Source organism: Scardinius erythrophthalmus, assembly GCF_964197995.2.
Source record: "Scardinius erythrophthalmus genome assembly, chromosome: 6".
Classification (NCBI taxonomy): domain Eukaryota; kingdom Metazoa; phylum Chordata; class Actinopteri; order Cypriniformes; family Leuciscidae; genus Scardinius; species Scardinius erythrophthalmus.
Window position 1 is genome coordinate 12,193,462 of NC_138226.1, and position 23,646 is coordinate 12,217,107.

The 23,646-nt window shown below is 36.9% G+C and overlaps 1 protein-coding gene across 1 annotated transcript in view; it reads right to left on the reverse strand.

The window, feature by feature from the left end:
• The window catches only part of lrp1bb (low density lipoprotein receptor-related protein 1Bb), a gene marked incomplete at its 3' end in the record, with an annotated part of 323,276 nt that overhangs the window by 169,892 nt on the left and 129,738 nt on the right, over positions 1–23,646 (reverse strand). The window contains exons 3-6 of the mRNA XM_081367857.1: positions 23,376–23,513; positions 6,508–6,627; positions 5,370–5,498; positions 1,755–2,012 (exon numbers count right to left, since the gene is read on the reverse strand). Coding sequence (XP_081223983.1) covers positions 1,755–2,012; positions 5,370–5,498; positions 6,508–6,627; positions 23,376–23,513 — 645 coding nt within the window. The remainder of the gene's footprint in view (positions 1–1,754; positions 2,013–5,369; positions 5,499–6,507; positions 6,628–23,375; positions 23,514–23,646) is intronic.

The following is a 23,646-nucleotide window of genomic DNA, read 5'->3' on the forward strand; positions in this document are numbered from 1 at the left end:
CATATATTATGTAAACACTAACTTTTATTTTGGATGCGATTAATCATGCTTAATTGTTGCCCAGCACTAGTTTAAATATTATTTCATGCTGTAATACATTATGCCCCCTATGGACTGCATATGTGAATATTATGTAGATTTATTGTTTACATCAAATTAACGCTTTAATAGTAGTGTAACTGTCGCAGGTTTCATCAGTCCATTCATTTTCCTCCACTTGTTACCATTGTTTTTCTGCCACCAGAATGTATGCGCAGCTGCAGGAACGTAACTGTGACATCTGGGCCACTGTGATTTTGTCAAGACATGTTCCTGGAAATCTAAATCAAACCATACCCATAAGTTATCCCTAAAACCAGAGGGAAATGATAGGTGATTAACACTGATGCAGAAGCACTTAACCATGGTTGTAAGCCTAAACTTGACATAAACTGTAAACGTGTCCCTCAGATCTGATTGGTTGGTTGGAAAGGTTTTCCAGGATCAACAAAGATGTTGATTCTGAGAAAGATGACGTACTACGTGAACGTCTGCTCCCAAATGGTCTATGAACATTGAACAAAACAAAAGTGCCCCATAAAGTAAGTCATATTAGTACAAGTTGTTTATTCTTTTCAAGATCATAAACTTGAGGTCCATTAGAGGCTTTTAATGCACTGCACTAGACTTGACATTTGCTATAACAGAAATGCTTTCCTCATTTCAGGTCATGAAGAAATGAAGTCTTAGTTTAGACAGAGGCTATTATTTGGATCAATATCCCGAAATGAGAACATGTTCTTATTTTCTGATTCAAGACCAAAAACTAACAGACTAATAATTAAATGAGTAATAAATCATTTTCCATTTAAGGAATTTTAATGGATACATTGTGTAGAATGTATTAGCCAAATGTGCAGATAAGCTCTGTTAGCATCCATACATCTTGCATTTAAGCACTATGCAGTCAGTCAAGCAGAACTCAGTTTTACACTAAAAGTTTTGTTCAGAATGAGAACATTAGGTCTCATGAGAAAAGGACAATTTTTGTACAACTTATATATTTCTTACTTCACATTAATACTTGACATAAAACTCGCTTTACCAGGATTGAGTAAAATTCAGAATTAGCTCCCTTGCAGGTCAAGAATTTTAATAATTAGACATTTGCTAAATTCAATTGACAAATATATTTAATTAATAAATACATTTTAACGTCATATACATATTTATCCAAAATAAGTTTAATACTGTCAAAACATTCCTTACATTTTTTTTCAGATTATTTTGGAGTATTAAATTAGAGCATTCTAGAAAATATTGTTCTTCCATGGTTCCTAAAATTGAAGTGAATGCATTAAATATAATTAAATGCATAGCTTGCTAATTAAATCATGTTTCTATAGGTAGAATTTTTAAATAATGATTATTAATAATTTATGGTTTATATTTTCTGGAAACACCCCATATGTTGTGTGTCTGTTAACATATTTATGAGTAATTCTGAAAAATAAAATGCCTTATCTTAATCTACATTTCTTTGAATTTCATTACACTTTATTCAATTGTCATTAAATTGGAAATTCTGCATCCTGTCTGTATTGAACTGGAATTTAAAAGGCAAAATAAATTTTGAATTGCACACAGCCATACATTTTGTCATCTCTCTTGGTCTTATCACCCATCAAAATGAATGCATCAGTTTTGTTGCACCATAACCTCAATGTAGCCGGAGTGTATAACATACAATCATACCGTGAGATTTTGAACCATACCGTGGAGATTCTGGATCGTCTTTACTTCCTGTTCTTTAGTGAAGCCACTTGCTTTCCTCATCCTGGCACACCGGAGTTGTCCGGAGGACTCTGAAGATGTGACCCAGCATACTGATCCCTCTTTGTGGTTGAAATCCAAGCCATGAGTCCCATTTGAGTCCAGTTGTTTGAGGGTTTGCAGACGAGACCCATTTAGGGCTGTGATTATAATATTATCCGAGCCTCCAATCAGCAGCGCTGCAGGGTTTTCGCCGGGCTCTGGAATAGATGGATAGAAAAATAGTGACAAGACAGCTTGAGGCCGAGGCATTTCCTGGGCATTCCATGCTTTCAATGGGATAGGATAATAAAGGCTTCTACGGAGGGCACAGGTAATTGAGAAGCATGTCTCTTAGGAAAGAAACCCATTTTTAAAACGCAGCAGTCAATTGGACATTTCTGTTCTTATTCAGTTTTGCAATGTAGTATTTCGAAAAGTGAAAGTGAGTATTATATTCACACTGTATATGAGTCTGTGAGTGTGTATATATGTATATATACACACCGATTACCTCACGCAGACACACACTAAAATATCAGAAACTGTTCTGCCTTTTATGTTTAAACTGGAGTCAGACAATGATGGAGAGACTCAAGAAGACATTCAACATTTAGAATACAACAGGACGATTCTGAATGGTTAGTTGATGAATTTATACTTCCTTTGCTTTGAACTTTGAGCGTTATAACTTTGCAGATGTTGTTTATGCTCAAACAGCGTAATTATTACACACTAACTAAAGTTAGAAAAGTGAAATTATAATCAACCACCCCTTTAAATGGCTGACTCATTAGGGATCAACAGGGATGAAGTAAATGGCTCTCTTTATGAGCGGGCCACTGAATCATTGGTTCAACTGATTGATTCGTTCAAAATGCTGATTCATTCAGGAATGAAGTAAATAGGCTTGTTCAACTTGAACCGGCGCTGCACAGATTGATCGGTGAATGACATCAAAGTACCACGAGAGCGATTAGAGAGCATGCAGGCTTGTTTGCTTTTGAATCTCTCTTGGGGTAATTTGATGTCATAAACCGATCGGTCTGTGCAGCGCCGGTTCAAGTCGAACAAGCCTAATGGCTCTCTGTATGAATGGACCACTGAATCATTAGTTCACCCGATTGATTCGCTCAAAATAGCACTTGTGTGATATGTTTAACTACTGTATAATCACATGATATAAATATGAGACAAAAACTCATACAAGGGCATTTTTGTCCTGATGTCTTGAACTTTAGGGGCAGTATAGCTACATTCTATAGGCTAAATCACACAGTGTGTTTTTGCCCTGCATATATATCATTATTCTTTTGCAGTGTATTCATTTTTTAAGAGTCCTATTAAACATTCACCTTTCAAATGGCTAAGTCATCCTCCGTTGGCACCTGTCAGACAGCCGGGGAAAGTAAATGCATTGAAATATATATGCATGCATGAGCTTTTACTCACATCTAATGGAAACCTCATAGTTATCCCAAGTGCAACAACCTCTTTCTGCTAAATTAATATTAATGTGGGTGAGCAGTGAGTTCAGTTAAGTTTATGGGTAATGATATTCAGTTTATTCCTCATAGGAAAGCAGTCACATTGATTAAACGTGGGACAGATTCTGCATCCAGCAGAAAGGTGCGCAGCTGCCTGCTAGCTATTTCCCACCGAGCGTACAGTAATCTCCATTTAATTTAAAACACATGTGCAAACCGGTCGCAGTGCACTGCACCAATACGAGGACGCATCATCTTTTTAATGCTTTGCACGAGGCATCCTTTGAGGCCCTCACACCTAGCACATGCTGTAACGCACTTTATTCATGAATTGTGTGTAATCAAGATAATTAATTTATGCAGGAGAGAGTATACAGCACCAAAATGCATAAGACTGCAAATAACACAATGGGTCCGGAAAGCTAGAAAATTTTCCAAGATAGTCTCAGATCGTTATAACAACATTCAGCTGATATTTTCACAATCTTTATTGTTCAAAATGTATGTAAATCAACTTTTAAAAAATATGAATCAGAAGTTTGTACACAAATATGATGCTTAAATGCACTATAAGAAATTGTAGATGTGTTGTTTATGTCTGCCATTAACAAAACACAGTACAGCAGCCAATCCAACGTCAGCAAACCTGAAAAACAGTGTTCACAGGTGGAGAGAAATAAAAGTGATGCCTTATTGATGATTCACCCTCGATCCACTCTTATATGTGTCCTCTGTAATCTATATAGATTCCTATTACTAACACTTTTAAGTCAGTGAGATTCAAACATATGCAGCACATTTTCTCCTTATTTTATAATAATTCTCAGAGATGTAGAAAAAAGGAAAAAAAAAATAGCTATTGAACATTTGGGGTTGAATCACGCTTTTTATTAAACCGACTACAATTACCTGAACCCAAACAAATGACCAATCTATAAAAGGGATTAGAATCCATTTAGAATTGTAGTGGGTGTTTTGCCTATAAAAAAACCCTTATTACAAAAGCAGCCGATTTAATGATAAACTTGATTGGATTTGTGGCTGGTATGGAGACGCTCAACAGGCAGGTGCCATTAAGCAAGTAATCATTGGCATGAACTGATAAAGACAGAGAATAGCTGTCCTTCAGGCCCTGCTCTTCATAAAACTCAGCCTCCGCTTAATCCTCAAAGTCTGGCTTATCTTCCACCCATAGCTCCATTATTTCTGTCCCTTGGCACGGCAACACTGATATAAGGACTGTAGCGGGATGTCCAAAACAAACTGCCTCAATTTCTTATGTGAATGAGAGGCTGAACTGTATGGTTTATTCTGGATTCATGCGTGATTCTTGAAAGCTTTTTTTTATATATAATGTATACATTTTTTATATATGTCTTTTACAATCTAATGAAATAAATGGCTTGGTGAGGACTGAGAATTTCTGTACTGAAATAAAAATAATAATATGTATTTAATTTTTTTATTTAAATAAATAAATATTAATAACTTGAAGCTATTTAGACAAGTGTTAGTAGAGGGGCATGTTGTCACAACACCATTAAACAGACTGTCTGATATAACTTAAATTGTTGTTTGGATAAATGTGGGGGATTTCTTTTTTTTTTTTTTAGATTAGCTGAAAAGGGTTTTCAAACCAGGTTTTCAAATTAACATACACAACCCCTGCTTGTGTAATTTGATTGTTGACTCAAAATCTTATAGGTTTTATATATATATTTTATACTATTTATATAATATAATTTATAATAGCCCTTGTGACAATTTCCCTGTGTGACAACTCTCCTATTTGCATGGCGATCACTGAGCAGAACCGCTTTAAGTTATTTCAGATACATGCAATATCTAATCATCATTGCATATTTCTGAAGCACACATTAGATCATGTTTTTCAAGGTCAGAAAAATACCAGCTCCAACGATGGCTTGAAGCAGAGCTGTGCTGCTGTAAGTTAATTTCATTCATATCACACAGAGTAATAATCCACCTTGTTTCAACTCGGTGCACTCTTGTGAAAGAACAATATCAGGACGTGACAACATTTCGGGCGGCTTATGCAGATCCCTGGTCATTAATTCATCATGCTCTTACCGTGTTTGGCTATGCAGGAGCGTCTGTTTGACTGTAGGCTGTACCCATCTGTACAGCTGCAGCGATATGACCCATAGGTGTTCATGCAGGTCTGGCTGCATGTCCCGTACATGGCGCATTCATCATGATCTGTACACAGAGGAAGAGTCATTTATGACAAATTAGGTGTGCTCAAACATGACCCAAATACATAAAATCCACTTAATGTGGCCTCACTGTGGCTTTTCCCTATGCCACCTAGTATCTCCGGGCAAGTCCTGATTTGCACCAGTCTCCAGAGCTTTGCCTGTTAAAACTGTAGTGGAGTGTAATGTTCCAATGGTGATTAACTGATTTGTCTTGGTTGAACGTCCGGAGGAACCTTTTACGAACAGGGTACAAATGTGTAAAAATAAAGGGTTTTTTATCTTCCTTCAACAAACGGTGAGTCAAAGTCAGAGTTTAACTTTCAGACTTAAAATTTTAGATAGATACACTGATAAACAGACAGGTAGATAGATAGATAGATAGATAGATAGATAGATAGATAGATAGATAGATAGATAGATAGATAGATAGATAGATAGATAGATAGATAGATAGATAGATAGATAGATAGATAGATAGATAGATAGATAGATAGATAGATAGATAGATAGATAGATAGATAGATAGATAGATAGATAGATAGATAGATAGATAGATAGATAGATAGATAGATAGATAGATAGATAGATAGATAGATAGATAGATAGATAGATTTTTAATGTTTAAAAAGTCAAAAGACCTCATATATTACTGTTTTCATGGAATGGAACACATGCATCACTGTAAAGAAAACATCTATCCACGTTAACAATTTCCTGTTTGAGCCTGTTTTCGACTACTGAGACGATTAGTTATAAAGTGGCTATGGTTGATCTATATTTCACCATCGTATACAACAACCAGCCTCTATATTATACTCAGAGGGTCTCATTTAGGCCAAACCAGGCAGAGAATTCACTCTGACCTCTCTGGAGTCAATGCCACGCGTCAAATAAAGCAGGACGGAGGTGTGAAAAGACACCCTGGGGATGGACGGCCACCCCTCTCCCCCATCATTGCCCAAAGCTGATCATTCGTCTGAGATGTCTGCCATGACCCTGAGAGAGCCTACCTCTGCAGCTACGCCCATCCTCTCCCACCTCAAATCCATCCGCACAGAAGCAGAATGTGCCGTTTCTGGTCATGATGCATCCGTAACGGCAATGCAACTCGTGACAGGCTGACAGGAGTTCTGTGGGAGGAGAGAGAGAGAGAGAGAGAGCAGAAGAGTTTCAGAGTGAGGGAAAAACATGTAAATTGCTTTTTGATTTCACTCCCTCTAAAAGCCCTTCCTTGCCATCAGCACAAGGATGTGGCAGCGCGTACTGACAGTTGTGAGCCAGAGGCGGGGATCAATAGCACTCCGTGCGGGTGGAATCAGAGAGGTGCTCCACACAGAGAAAGAGAGAAGGAATTAGAAGAAATACCTAACATTTCTGTTGAAAATTCTGAGGAAAGAAAAAGGTTTTGTGTGGAGACCTGCAGAAGCTTTTAACAATTCTTCATGGTCTTCGGTCCTCAGAATTCAATCAACCTGTCACAAAAGGGTTGTGCACAACCTGGCTATTATGTTTTTCATTAATAGTTTCCACATTGGACATTCACTGAACAACAAATTGTTTATATTTAGCTAGCTTAAAATGGAAGTGGCTGCTAGTGTCCTGGTTGTTTGGCATCCTTCATTAAAAACATTCTGATTGGTATCCAGAGTCTTTTTCTTATATTGAATTGAAAATCAAATAGGAATCTGCCGTTACTATTAGCAAAACACTATTGAGGAACAGACACAGAAATTGCATAATGTTTTGGCTGGATAATACCACATGCAGAAAAGTTTATGATCCTAATAAACTATATCTCTTGGGGATGAAAAAAAAAAACCTTTTTTTTTGTCCAATTGCAATGAGTACCAAAAACAAATCCAAAGCAATGACACATGCAGTCTAACCCTTAAAGACCCAAGCACTGATATTGATTTTTTTTTCCCCCTCCTTAAATGATAATGATATTTCTGCATACTGTGTTTTAGGGTGAATTTCACAAGTTGCAATAAAAAAGCTTTATAAGCTTGCTACATTTTATAGATGCCTTCTCCAGAAGCCTTCACAAGAAGCTAGGAGAATTAGATTTTGATATGTTCATCTTGCATGACCCTTAAATATTCCTACACCTCCATGAACCCCTGTGAACTATCTGAAAATGCATATTTACAGAGCGACAATGCATTTGCACACTTTATAAAGCCTTCCCTGTAATCTTGAAGGCTGAACAGAATGGCCCCTCTTATACTATATAAAGTTTCACTATAAAATTAAGAAAAAAATCATTAGAAGTACTGTAGTTTATTTATGATTTACTGCATGGGTTATATTGTGCAAATTTAGTTTTTGCACATTTTCCCACACATTTTTGCAATCTTTAGAAATCGTTTTATTTTTAAAATGTTGACATTTTTATCACGAAACATGGGAATTTTGTATAAACATTTTGTATGATTTAATTGCCTGAAATATTTGCAATTACTGCATCTCTGAGAGTCAAGGTACTGTCTTCAGACGATGAATAAAATACAGAATTGTAAAGAAAATCTACAACAGAGCATATAGTCATGTTTAAAAAATGTCACTATATGTTTCCATCCAAAGTTGCACATTTAACTTATGCGCAAAAAAATAAAAATAATATTGCAAAAAGCATTTGCGAACAAAGCAGCCTTTCCATTCCATGTTCAAGAGAACAAAATCGTCACTTCCTGGGAAATTGTTGGAGAAGCCACTGTGGTTCTTTTTCCCTACCTCATTAATGACTTGCGTCTCAGAGCGCACAGACGACACGCAATAAACGTTGTCATTTTGCATTCGGGTGCCTGGTATTTGGGAACGCAATCATGTTAGACGCCTGCTTCTGGGATAGAATTAATCCAAATCATTTTGATGATAGACTTTGGCTCAGGAATTTCAGAATGATAAAACCAACATCTGAGATGCTATGCAATTAATCCAATTATCCAATCACATTCAAGTCACTCGAATCACTTGTCACGAGGCAAAGTCACGTGCGTTTGTTTGTTGTGCATCAAGGGATTTAATCAGTAAATGTGTTTCCAATCGTAGTGTATGCGCACTTCTTATTGGATAAAAATGTGTCCGCTTCAATTGAGTGCATATGTTTTTTTACGCGCATATTGTTTCTATCCAGCGTTTTTTAAATACAATATCCCAAAATGGGCATAAAAGTAGGTGGATGGAAACAGATCACAAAACATGATTTCTATACTTTGCAATAAAAATAGAGACACAAAATCATTTAAGTGTACTTTTTTTTCAGTGTACAGTTTCACTGATCTGAGCTCTAATATTAGACACAATGCATGATGTAAGGCAAACAGCAAAAACATATTGTATTTTGTGTGTGGAATATCTGACAAAATGAACATAACATGATTCTTGCTGTGCCGCCTGTCATTCTCTCTGTAAGGTCTCAGTGGAATACTAGTGCAACAACCTAAAATTATTTTCATACAGTGCAAGCAACAAAGGCCACATCAGCACATCTCTGAATCCCTCTGTCTGGCTGTCACATATTAAATCATGTGGCAGTTCCTGAGAAAGGCAACAGACCCAACCAGCTATTGTTCACTGCACTTTCCAGACGTTTGTGGGTGTGGATTCAACTGCACAATTACAATTAGTACAAAGACAACCGATTTACCAGCCTCACAAAAAAATGTGTGAATAAGACACTATTTGAATCTAAAATGATGAGCTCAAAAAAAGAAGCTTTTCTTCAGCTATTCAAGACATGTGACAACTAAACATTCATTACTGTCAAAGGAATGAATGCAAATCTGTTCTTTGATTTCTTACATCTCATGTCTGATTACTGCCATTAACTGAGCACTAATTTATAGAATTAAGACATGTATCTGAAATATATTCTTCATAATTTCAAACCAAAATAATTTCTGTACATTTCTGTGCAACCTATTGTATTGTTTTAAGATACTACTACTACTACTAATAATAATAATAATAATAATATAATATAGTTATAAAATTAACATCCATTGACACTCCTGATTTTATTATAAAATAAAAATTAAATATTTTTTCTTAAATAAAATAATAATAATAATAATAATAATGATAAAATTAACATAATTTGACACTTCTGACTCTTATAAAATAAAAATGATTTTTTTTCTTAAATATAATATCATTAATTTAATATAATATAATATAATATAATATAATATAATATAATATAATATAATATAATATAATATAATATAATATAATATAATATAATATAATATAATATAATATAATATAATAGTTCATTCATTGACATTCCTGGATCTTGATTTTATTATAAAATAAAAAATAAAGCATGTTTTTCTTAAATAAAATATAAATAATAATAATAATTATAATAATAATAAAATTAACATCAATTGACACTTCTGACTCTTGATTTTTTTATACATAAAAAAATTAATAAATATTTTTCTTAAATATAATAATAGAATAGAATAGAATAGAATAGAATAGAATAGAATAGAATAGAATAGAATAGAATAGAATAGAATAGAATAGAATAGAATAATAGTTATATAAAATATCATTCATTGACATTTCTGGATCTTGATTGTATTATAAAATAAAAGTAAAAATATGAAATATTTCCTAAATAAAATATTATATAATAATAATAATAATAATAATAATAATAATAATAAAACAAAATGAAAAGAAATGTTTAATAAAAGTCAAATAAAAGTGAAATGAAAAAAGTGAAATGAAATGAATGATAAAAATAAATAAAAATAAAATAGCTAAAGTGCTTTTCAGTTATGTGTGCAATATGAATCAGGCGGTCAGTGAACAAACTGCAGATGGTCTGTGAGAGTGGCATCTGAGGCTGAGACTATACTGTAGCTGGCATGCTGAAGCAGGTTTTTATGGATTCATTGCTTCATGACATGTCTTAGCAGCAACTCCCGTGACACACTTAGATGAAGCTGCTTTTGTAATAGCGAATGCAAAATACACGTTGAATCAAGAGCATCAATCAATTAGGGTGCATCTTAAAAAAGTAAGAAGAAAAATACCATTTTCATAAAGAAAGCTGTAATATTCCATCAACCAAAAGCGAGGTCTTTTTCTCAGCATCAAGGGACGTGATCAGTAATTGCACTAAATCTTTTCAGAAATTAACTGAATGTTTACCTGTGGCTAAATACTGTACATAATTGCTATTTAACACAGAATTTCTTTTCAATGGTTAATCAAAGGCATTCATTGCAAATGTTAGCATACAACATAACACTTTTTTAAATAGCAAGCATTCAATGTCCCTACTACCTTACATCTCACTGAAATAAGTGTTCTGAGAAATAACCCCTGTCGCTGTGAAAGTCCTGTGCTCTGTAAACAACATAAAATTGTTGAGAGTGAGGCAGATGCATTTCAGCCAATCAGAAATGCTCTCTGTTTGTAATTGTGAATGTTTGGGTTATTGACATCAGGTTGGCTGACTGACTGACGGAGGTCGGGGATTTGTAGAGAGAGTGTGAGGATAAACTGAAATCACCAACAAAACTTTCAGGACCGGTTGTGTTTTGATAGTCCTGAAAAAGGTTTAAGCTCTGATTTTGCCATTCATACCACGTAACTTTGAGCAGTTGCATTCATGAACTTTTTTATTCTTGAACTATTTTATAGGACAAGCGGTCAGTCTGTGGATACGACAAGAGCGCGCAAGTGTTTTTTTCTTAATATCCAGTTCTCCAATTGTTTAGTTTACTATTTGGCACAAGGTAAGGCTGTTTTCGATTCTCTACTTATTTTAAATTTTTACCTTCACACAAATCTGTATTTTATTTAGACGCGTTCTTCCTACTTTAAATAACAGCCGCGTCTGAAAAGTATTGCAGTTTGAATTTTATTGCACTTAAGTCTAGTGTTGTCCAACAGCTAGTTTCGATTTCTCCCATTTTTGGATGATTTACTTTTGCTGTGCTAATTGCTGGTCCGAGACAGCTGTCCTCACTCAAGCGTTGAAAGCATTATATCTATGTAGTTTGCCCGCTGTCGCGGAAGCTTCAGCGGAAGCGTTCAGCTTTCGTGTTCAGCCTCCTCGTGTGAAGACCGACTCGGGTAAAGACCATCGACTCTACCTGTACGACTCCACCGAGCAAGGACACCAGTAAGGGCACTTAATTATCTTCTTCTCCCCTTTCCTTTCCCACTTTTATCTTATTTAACCTTACTCAACATATGCTTTCAATACATTCCTGTTGTCTCTCGACAACGCTCATTCATCACGCACAGAAGGCAGCGCAATACTGCTAATCTGCGTCCCATTCTCTCATCCTCACACACACCTCTCTCTTTTTCTGTGGGTCTATGGAATTGTCAGTCAGCAGTCAATAAAGCTGACTTTATTCCAGCCTTTGCATCTCAATCTACTCTTAATATCTTGGGCTTGACTGAGACCTGGATTCGTCCAGAAGACTCAGCAACCCCTGCTGCTCCCTCTAACAACTTCTCTTTCTCTCACACCCCTCGCCAGTCTGGGAGGGTTGGGGGTACGGGTCTTCTCATTTCTAACAATTGGAAATACTCAACGCTCTCTTCTCTATGCAATAACAACTCGTTTGAATATTATGCTATTACACTTACAACTCCCAGTAAGATCCATATCATAGTCATATATCGCCCCCCATGTCAACTGGGAAGCTTTGTAGAGGAGCTGGATGTGTTGCTGTCCTCTTTCCCTGAGGAAGGCACCCCACTTGTAGTCTTTGGTCATTTCAACATTTATCTAGAGAAACCGTATTCAACAGACTTCATCTCTCTCCTAGCCTCATTCAATCTCAAACGGCTCATTACCACAGGTACTCACAAATCAGGCAACCAACTGGACCTGGTTTATACACGCAACTGCATCACAGACAACATTTTGGTGAAACCTCTCCAAGTTTCAGATCATTTCCTCATTACTTTCAATCTACAACTCTCTACCCGTGCACCACCAACCCCCCTACCAGTTACTTTCAGACAAAACCTGCGCTCACTTTCTCCCTCTCATCTTTCCTCTACTGTGTCATCTTCTCTTCCCTCACCCTCACAATTCTCTTCTCTGGATGTGAATACTGCAATGGATACCATATGCTCCATTTTAACTACTTCTCTAGACAATATCTGCCCTCTCTCCTCCAGGCCTGCACTCACTACTCCCTCTAATCCCTGGTTATCTAAGGTTCTTCGTGAGCACCGGACCGAACTCAGGGCAGCGGAGAGGAAATGGCGCAAATCAAAAGACACATCTGACCTGAGTATGTATCAATCTCTCCTCTCTTCCTTTTCTGTTGATGTTCATGCCGCAAAATCTTCATATTTCCACAACAAGATCAACAGCTCCTCTAACACACGATCACACTTCAAGACATTCAACTCTCCCCTCTGTCCACCTCCACCACCCACCTCCTCTTTAACTGCCAATGATTTTGCTAACTTCTTCACCAACAAACAACAATTATCAGCAATCAGTTCTCAGCTCCACACACACAGGAACCCAGACCAACCTCTCCCACAGCCAATAACATTCTCTCCTCTTTCTCTCCACTAACCGAGGAAGAAGTATCTAAACTTATCCTCTCCAGTCATCCCACCACCTGCCCTCTAGACCCCATCCCCTCACACCTTCTACAAGCCATCTCTCCCATACTTCTTCCAGCACTCACACACATCATCAACTCATCCCTCCATACTAGCATTTTCCCTACTGCATTCAAGCAGGCTTGGGTAACTCCACTGCTTAAAAAAAAAAAAAAACATTAAACACATCACTTGTAGATAATTACCAACCTGTCTCTCTCCTACCATCCATTGCGAAAACACTTGAACAAGTTGCTTTCAACCAAGTAACATCCTTCTTGTCTCTAAACAACCAGCTGGACGTCAACACATCTGGCTTCAAGAAAGGGCATTCAACCGAGACTGCATTACTGTCGGTCACAGAAGCCCTACAGATTGCAAAAGCCGTTTCCAAATCTTCAGTTCTCATTCTCCTGGATCTGTCTGCTGCCTTCGACACTGTGAATCAACAGATCCTTATGTCCACCCTCTCATCACTGGGCATCACAGGTACTCCTCTCCACTGGTTTGAGTCCTATCTCACAGGTAGGTCCTTCAGGGTAGCATGGAGAGGTGAGGGTTCAGTTCTTGGACCCCTCCTCTTCTCCATCTACACCACTTCACTGGGACACGTCATACAGGCACATTGCTTCTCTTACCATTGCTATGCTGATGACACACAGCTCCTCCTCTCATTTCAACCAGATAATCCCACAGTAGCTGCACGGATCTCAAGCTGTCTGGCTGACATCTCGGCATGGATGAAGGAACATCACCTGCAGCTCAACCTGGCAAAGACTGAGCTTCTCTGCCTCCCTGCCAATCCGTCTCTAAAACATGACTTCACTATCCAGCTAGATTCATCATCACTCACCTCATCAAGGTCGGTCAGATATCTTGGAGTATTATTTGATGACCAGATGACCTTCACAGACCACATTTCAAAGACAGCTCGATCATGCAGGTTTGCACTGCACAACATCAGGAAGATCAGGCCTTTCCTAACTGAGCATGCAGTTCTCGTCCAGGCCCAGGTCATATCTAGGCTTGATTACTAAGATGCTCTTCTGGCTGGACTTCCATCATGTGCAACTAAACCTCTACAAATGATTCAGAATGCTGCAGCTCGTCTTGTCTTCAACGAGCCAAAAAGGGCCCATGTCACTCCTCTGTTCATCTCTCTGCACTGGCTACCACTCACTGCTCGCATCAAGTTCAAGGCATTGACGCTTGCTTACAGATCTACCACAGGGTCAGCTCCCTCCTACTTTTACTCGCTCCTACGAGTCTACATCCCTACCAGAAGCCTACGATCGGTTCCATCACAGAGAGCCACAAATCACTTTCCAGAACATTCTCATTCACAGTTCCATGCTGGTGGAATGCTCTCCCCACCCTCATGCAGAATCGGAATGCAGAATCCCTGACAACATTCAAAAGACAACTGAAAACTTATCTCTTCCGTGAGCACTTAACCTCATTAAAAAGAAAGAAAAAAAAACTTTCCTTTTTCTTTAATCCTCCCTTATCGGGCTTATGCTACTCTGAACAATGCCTGAACTTATGTATTTTTAGCACTTCTTGCGTTGTTTTTGCCTCTTTACGATGACTCGCTTAATTTAGTCCTAAATTGTAAGTCGCTTTGGACAAAAGCGTTTGCTAAATGACTAAATGTAAATGTATTGAATGTATCATGCTTTGTGGAGACAAAAGGCCAGACAAGGCAATGCTTTCAAACATCAGTGTGCTCTCATGACCCGACACGTAGCCAGACAGACGGATATTCACAACAATCTGTCTTCCGCTGATGCTGAAAAATCTCATAAACCATAAGATTTTTCAGCTAGGCAAAGTTACACTTCTTTTTTGTTTGTTTGTTTGTTAAAACAAGATCATATGACATGTAAAACACATCTATAACGAGATTGTCAAGGCAAACATTCTTTTTTGTGGGGGGGGGGGATTTATTCCTTTAAAAGCAGAAGTAAACACCAAGGTCTGTTTTCACACACACACACACACACACACACACACACACACACACACACACACACACACACACACACACACACACACACACACACACACACACACACACACACACACACACACACACACACACACACGCACGCAAAATATCTCAAGGGCCATCTTTTTGCATTGCCTGCAGATTACTGTAATAATCATAAGCATGCACACTATTATTTGCAACTGGCTGCACACTCTGCGTCACGTTTTTTTAATGCGCCATGTATTTTATATTGTAATTTTCAAAAAAGCCTGTCTCAAGATGAAGTGCTTAAGCTGTAAGAGTGAATGCGTCTTGTGTACGGGTGCTCTTATATGTGATAATGCTGCCGAAATTTATAAATGCTAAATTACTAAATAAAAGAAATTGGTCCCTGTTAGAGTAAATTTTGTACATTGTTACTGAATTTTGAATTCAGCAAAAAGTTATGTCATGCATAATTATGATCGATCATTGTTTATTGATCAAAGGCGCCACTCCTTGAGTACTAAAGTAATATGTATTATATATGTTAGTGTTATATTGCAATGCTTAATACTTTAAACAAACCAATAAATTCAATAAACATATTACCTTTGGGGACAAGTTGGAGGTTATCCTAACTTTAAGGGGTTAATTTTTTTTAAGTTTTGTCTACAGAACAATTTTAAGAAACATAAATAGGATCATTCTTAAGAAATATTTTCGGAAATACAAAATATTCTTAACTTTATACTTAAGTTAGAAAATAAGAAGAAAATAGTAGCTAATAAGAATGTTTCGTGAATTTGACACCAGAAGTGAAAAATCTTTTATGTTATTTTTTCCATGGCAAAGCACTTATGTTTCTTGTGACAGGTGGTCCGCTTCCCCTCCAATCACTGTCGCCCCGGCCCACATGAAGGCTCACCACAGGAGGGGCGTGATAACGGAATGCTGCTGGCAGCGAGTGACAAGGCGCTCTTGACGCTTATTGTGCCCCGTCATCGCTGCCATAAATCCAGCATCCAGTCTCTCCTGTGCTGAGCCAGCCTCCCCTTGTGCATCATAAAACTGTCCTCGAGGTCAAGGTATGCTGCCACATGACGGGCCACCAGTAAGCCGTTGACTCCCTGGCCTAGCCATGCGGGAATTGTCTCCTTTTTAAAGGACCCTTCTTTTAAAATTTCAGCAGAAAAATGTCAAGGACAGATTCTCACTTTAGAAGCCTAAAAAAAAAAAAAAACATAGCAAGAGATCAGTGGGAGTCTTGGCTCACTTGTTTCCCTAGGTAACAACTTTCTGTGACTTTCTGAAATAGAATAAAACACAATAAATTATAAAATAAAAAGTAAAAAGTAAACCAAAAAAAGCAAAAAAGTGTCTTGAAGGGAAAATTCAGTCATCATTAATGCAACCTCATGCCATTCCAAACCTGTATGACTTAATTTCTTCTGTGGAACATACAAGAAGTTATTTAAGAAAGTTTTAACTGTTTTTGTACATACAGTACAGTGAAAGTCAATGTGGTCCAAAACAACAATGGACATCACTGTAATATTACTGTTTATGGACAAAAAAACACTGAGATGTGGTTTTGTTTTTTGCTTTTTTTACATACATATTTTGTGTTCCACAGGAGAAGAAAAAGTCATACAGGTTTGGATGACACAAGGATGTGTAAATGAACACATTTTGGAGTAAATTAGGGTAAATTTAAGTCACACAATAATGTTTGTGTAATCTTTTCTGCATTTCACCTCTGTTCTAATTTGTTTCCTAATCTTTAGTTTAGGGTCCAATTCTCACTATTAACTATAATTACTTATTAGAATGCATATTGCTAGGATGTTGGCTGTTTATTAGTACTTATAAATCACATATTAATAGCTTATTCAGCATGACCATATTCTACATCCCTTAATCCTACCCGATACCTAAACTTAACAACTACCGTACTAACTATTAATACGCAGTTATTAGGAGTTTATTCAGGCAAAAGTCGTAGTTAATAGTTAGTGTGACCCAGATTTCTAATAAACCTGCCATTGTAAACTCTTGCATTGTGAACTACTATTATTCAGCAATGGCACATTAAATTGTTTTTAAGTGACAGTATTTAATAAAAAAAATTAAAAAAAATAAAAAACATGCTGTTGTTTTGAACTTTGTATTCATACTGAAAAGGGACACTTGGTTTGATATTTTCTATTTTATGCAACAAGATTGAAAGTTTTTTTTAGTGTGACTTAAAGAAGATTATCTGACTGGCAAATTTTTTGGATAGAGAGAGGAAATAGTGTTAAACCCACATTAACGCCACCACACACTGTTTCAGGGCTTATGCACTGCCCACTGGATCACATCTCTAAATATTCCATTACAATGGGAAGCTCAACAGAACATTGACCACAGTGAATTAAACCAGTGCTGAATGAATGATAGAGAGGAACTGTGTGTGGGCACAAAATACATACAATTTTTATTCTTATTAATAACATAAAGACACAATTATTCAAAGTGATACACACATATGGACTGAAAACTACTTATTACTCCACCCACACAAACATGAACACATGAGTGAAAAGAAAGAGCAGCAGAAGTCTGTAATTTTACTTCCCCATATGGATTAATTACAGACCAGCTCTGGAGACCTTCGTGGCCTTTGCTTCTCCAAGGCCTGTCTTAATCCAGTCCTTCGCCTGGTTTTCAAGGCCCCCTAATTAATCTGGGACCAAATTAAGATGCTGATCTTTACACAAGCCATGGTCATTGGAGAAGCAATAGTGTTTAATAAGCATGTCATAGGTCTGTCTCTCTGAGAGGAATTCGATTTGTTAAAAATGGTACTCTCTTGACGAATTAAAGTTCATTCAGCATGTATCCAAAAAGTAAATGTCGTATTTATCAAGAGCTGTTTATGGAAAGTGCACAAATCTCTGGCATAATCGCATTACACGTTACTACAAATGTGATATAGGCCAGATAAAACAGGTTCTTTTTTTAAAAGCACAAGCAAATTTACAGTAACATTATATTTGTCCTATGTTTTTAAAAGATTCTTATGTTCACCAAGGCTGCATTAATTTGATCAAAAATACAGTATTTTAATATTATAATAGCTAAAAGCTTATAATAGCTTATAATACAATATTTTAAATTGCTGATTGATTGATTTCACTGATTGATTGGTTGATTGATTGATTGATTGAATTTGAAGAATGTCCAAGCTGTGAATAGGCCTAAATCTTAACCCAAACTGCCATAAGCATAAATTATTTTCTGAATTCAATCATGTGTTGGAAATTCCCATAAATATGCAAGACAATAGCATCAGTGTAAATCATTTAGCATCTCAATACATGTTTAAACCTCCCTTCCTGCAAAGAAATACATAACGCTGTAATTGGATTTGATATTACCATATTGTAATGGGTTCTTTCAAGACATTACAGGAGGTAATTATTTGACAGATGATTCAGACGATACAGTATAAACAGAAGCACATCAAATACTTATGCATTTTTAAAAGTCAAAAAGGAACGTGGGTAAAGCTAGAAGCAAATCAGTCAGTCACAGTCGAGTTTAACTTGTTAAATGTTTGCTATGGACTGGATTTCAGTGGTCATTATAGAATATCAATGAGAACACACAACCTTCAATATAAAACACCACAAAAGTCATGCATAAAAACCATAAGCAGCTATTCCATGATTATCACAAAACAAGACTGTTCCTACTCCTCCAGATAATCCTATTAGTGAAAATAATCAGACTATGAGACTAAACATGAAGCAAAGGATCCTGGATTAGGAAGCGTTGGTTTCAGGGTTAATCCTCCAGAGTTAGCCTATGCATTTATGAGCTCAGACGGGTCAAAAAAGTCAACGGTGATTGCTTGTTATTGCACAAATTTAACCCTGTATTATGGTTTAGGACTATCCCCAGAGGAAGCATAGTCAACTGCACATTAAGCGCTACACTCCCATTATACTATTCAAATGAGGTACTTGACTTTCACATTTATGGTACCCTGATAATGAAAGGTGCGTGACCCACTGAGACTAACAATATGAGCAATCTTCAAACAACAGTGAACCGTACAGCATCACTGAACATCATCAGTTTAATCAGAAAAAGACCAGCAGCTAGTGAGGGGAACGCTTAATGCGTTCTGGATGATATTCAAAAACAAATGCAATAAATATTCAAATAGCTTATGTGTAGGTGAATGAACTCCACTTTTCTTTAAACCAAAGAGAAAATAGGAAATGGCTTATATTTGTACCGTTGTTACCGCTGTTGTCCTGACCCTGGGGTATACTGTTCATTTGTTTATATGAATTGTTGAAAAATTAAAAGTTAATCAAGTGAAATAATTGAATGCTGTTGAGAGGTAAAGTGAGGGAGGGAAGGTACATCTGTGACATGGTTTTTCATTACTTCACAAAAGCAGAGTTGGTTATTAACAATGTCGTCTCCAAATCTGTACAACTAGGAATGATTGTTTCATTTAGTTAATGCTGGCTGATGTGCACATTTATTCATTTACTTTACACCAGGGTTTTGTTTAGTAGTAGAATTATGTTGGGTAACATCAATACTTGTATAACTATAAATAGAATTTGTACCATGCATACAATACTATTGTTTGGGGTCAGTAAGATAAAACCAAAAATATTTATTCAGCCACGATGCATTAAATTAATTGAAAAGTGACAGTTGTTTATAATGTTATAATGTTAGAAATGTTTTCTATTTTAAGTGCTGTTCTTCTGAATTTTCCATTCATCAAAAAAATCCTGATTTTTTTTTTCATGGTTAAACATGATAACCATTACATATTAAGCATAAAACTGTTTTTAATATTTTTAAATATTACTGAAGGATTATGTGACACCGAAGCCTGGAGTAATGATGCTGAAAATGTAGTTTTCTAGGAAAAAAAAAAGTTTTTAAATAAATAAATACCAATTTCTCAAAATATTACTGTATTTACTGTATTTTTTTTTAAAATAAATGTAGCCTTGGTGAGCATAAGAGACTTCTTTCTAAAACATCAACAAAAAAAGTAAGCAGGCGGTTTTAATGTACAACACAAGGAGAATTATTACTGTAATCACATTTCAGGGTTTAGAAGAGACTTCCTCTGTACTGCAAGATACTTTCTCTAAGCTTTCTTCTTATTCTTTGTATTTTCTACTTCTGTAATTACTCTAATTGGTATGTAATTGCTTTTGAGAAAAGGAATCATGAGCTGCTTTTTAATGACTGAACATAATGCAAGCACGTAACTAGCACAATCAATGAAATTACCTAGGGTGTTCAGTTGTTACTGCATTTCAGCATAAAGGCAATGGAAATTAAATTTGTTCTGATATTAGCTTGCTAAACCTACTTGTTTGAAATCATTCATTAGTGAAAAAAATAAAAAACCCTCATGTATCGGTATCCTGTGATGTATTGATAAAATCTGATGAAAAAAACAACAACTAATAAACAAGTAAAAAAATAAAAAGTTCAAAATTATACCTCTTGACTAGCCCTAATAAAACTATAAACAACAATCCATAAATAAGTTTTCATATCGGCTATCATTAGCTGGTTCTTCTTATTACAACTAATAATAATGTAGAGCTGCACAGTAAGCATTTTGATAAACAGGCAAAAAAGTCTTTGGCAGCCCATTTGTGAGACAAATTCACAATCACACGTGACTATGACCAAATGCTGTTGCCACAGAGACTTCTTCTTGTCACTTGTACTCTCACAGCTTGTGAGGAACTTCTGAAAATTCCACCTAAAAGCTCCTAAATTCAAATGTGCCTCTCAGCTTCACCCGTCACATATCAGTGCTGGCTGAGAGGAGCGAGATTTTACACTTTGAAAAAGAGGCAGCCAGGTGGTGGAGAAAAAAAAGGTTTTCATGCCATCTCTGAAAATCTCCACTTCACTGAAGGACAATCATTAAAATAAAGAATTGCCGAAGTGTGTGAAGGTGAAATAGAATGCTGTCTTTGTCTTCCATATGGGCACAGTTTTTATGTAATGCCCTCCTGGGATTCATTATGTATATTCATTACTAGAGTGGGAGGGAAAGTTTCAGCGGAGACCCAGCTGCCATGCTCCAACTTCTCCGCGGTGACCTCATTTCCTCCCGTCTGCAGGTGTATGGGTGGAAACACATGCCGAATGTCCTGGCCCAAACTCCTCAGTGGCCAGTGCTTACTCATTCAATTAGCCCCTTTGATGAAGTATACCATGTTGCTTACTTCAGCAGACGGTTAAATCACCAACAAAAACACGTCTGCTTGTGTCTAGACTTTCCACTTCTGTCTACCTGTAAATCTGTCTAACGTATCATTACTAACAGCTGTATGCGGTTCAAAAGCTAATGTCATTTTCCATTTGTACAAGCTGCAAAAACATCAATTTAAAGGTAAAAAAATAAACAGAAGAATGACAACATTTGCAGTATGACTGCAGTGAATGCAGTCATACTGCAAATGTTCCCTTTTTCAAACGTAAATGGCAACCCAGAAGTCTGCAAACTGAGCCAGAGTAGAACGAAAAAAAAGGATTTACTGCCCCAGGCACTCGTTGCTTAATTAGCTGTATCTAAAAACAAACAAATGGAGGAGGAGAACAATGAACATAATGTCTCTTAATGCTTCCTAACACCCAAGGATAACTTTCTGTGATACATCACTTCAGGCTCCGAGCACCTCTCTCTTTATCTGCAATACATAAAGTCAAAACCTTAATCTTTCTGCCCACTGAACTAGACCAATCTCTTTCCTTGTGCTGGAAGGTGATTGGTTCTTCTGTCGGGGAAAAGGTGTTTTGAGGTTAGCCCTTCCTTCAGGGCAGATAAACCTGATGAGGGAAGCGCTAATATGATCAAGAAGGGTACTACTACAAACATATTGTTTTTATATAACAATGTAGACCATAAAAAAACAGACACCTTTCCACTGTTTCTGTGAGAGTAAGTCACTTTACAGTGAGATCCAAAAGAGATCCCTATAGTGAAAATGCTTCTGTTTAACATTTTTAATATAATTTACAAAATCTAGAAATACTGAATAAATATTTGCTGCTTTTACAATAAATTTTCTGTTTATTTTTATTTTTTTTTTTATTTTTTTTTTTTATAGATGGTTGACATTTACCATACAGTTTGGATTGGTGGTATGGTTCTGTTCTGGGCAAGAACTCCCTGAGCATCCATGCAGTCTAGCATGGATAAGAGCAGGGAGAGCAGCAATAACCCCCCTTAGGGGAAACAGAACAGAACCAACATGAATGTATTGCAGATATCTTTTTTGTCAATATTTTAATGTACAACATAATTCGAGAATTTATTCTGATTCAAAGGGGAATCGGATGCCAAATCCTGACTGACGAGAGGAGGAGCTGGGGATGGAGGAGGGTATTTAGCTCCTGAGAAACGCGATAGCTGCTGATAATACTGAAGGAGCTAATATATGAATGCAGTGATACGTGTCGTATTCCTATAGGTAGACGTGGATCAGCTGAGAGTCAGCTGATGCAAGCTTGACTAATGTGACCTGCCAGAACTAACGCTACACTCGATTTAAATGTGCCATATTTATTATAAATAATATAAATAATGTAAATATGTAAGTAAATAAGTATGCAAGTAGGTAAGAAAACAAACAAACCTTTGGATCTCGCTGTGAAATGAAACCTAAAAACATGTATGGTCACATTTCTCCAGCAATACAAAATTATTTACTTTTCTTCCACTACTCTCTAGACTAAATAACATGTTGCTTCTCTGCAGGAACCCCAGCAATCCAACTGACATTATAATCTTGTGTGGTTAAATGGGTCAATGGCCTGTTTTCAGTCAGGCTCTGGATCAAAGGGCAGGATCAGATGCTCCTGGCACTGCCCGGCTGGGTGCCACACTCTTCCAGTTCACCAAAGGTCACACTCTTGGCCAGCCTGAGGTGCGTTGCCTCAACTAACAGGCATCCACCAAATGCCAACTGCTGAGTCGGCATTGTCATATCACAGAGTCCAGGTGGCTCCACCTGCTTGTTATTGTGGCTTGGATGATTGTGAACAAGTGTAGAGTGTGTCCAACATCACACCTGCTGCGTCATTCACCTGTTCCCCCTCCACTAGAGCCAATTCATGTACAAATATGCGGCATTAGCCAATAAAAATAAATGCGGATGGTGTTCAAACTGTGAGTTTATTGATCTTGACAGATCACAGTACAGTAACTGCATAGCTAATATCTTCTACAGACATTATAATGGCCTACTTTAGGGTACTCACCTCTACAGTGGACTCCTTCGTCAAAACCGTCCTCACAGTCTTTCGCCCCATTACAGAGCTTGTTGAAGTGAATGCACTTTCTTGTCCCGATACACTGTATGTGATTTAGGGGACATCTGACTATCACCTCCACCGTACCTAAAGAACAGGAGAGAATGATGGTTTACATGCGAGTATGGTGTAATTTTGTATAAGCATATCATCTGCACAATTTTTTTAATAACTACTGAGACAGTTCAATGCAAATCTACGGAGTTCAGACAAATGTCAC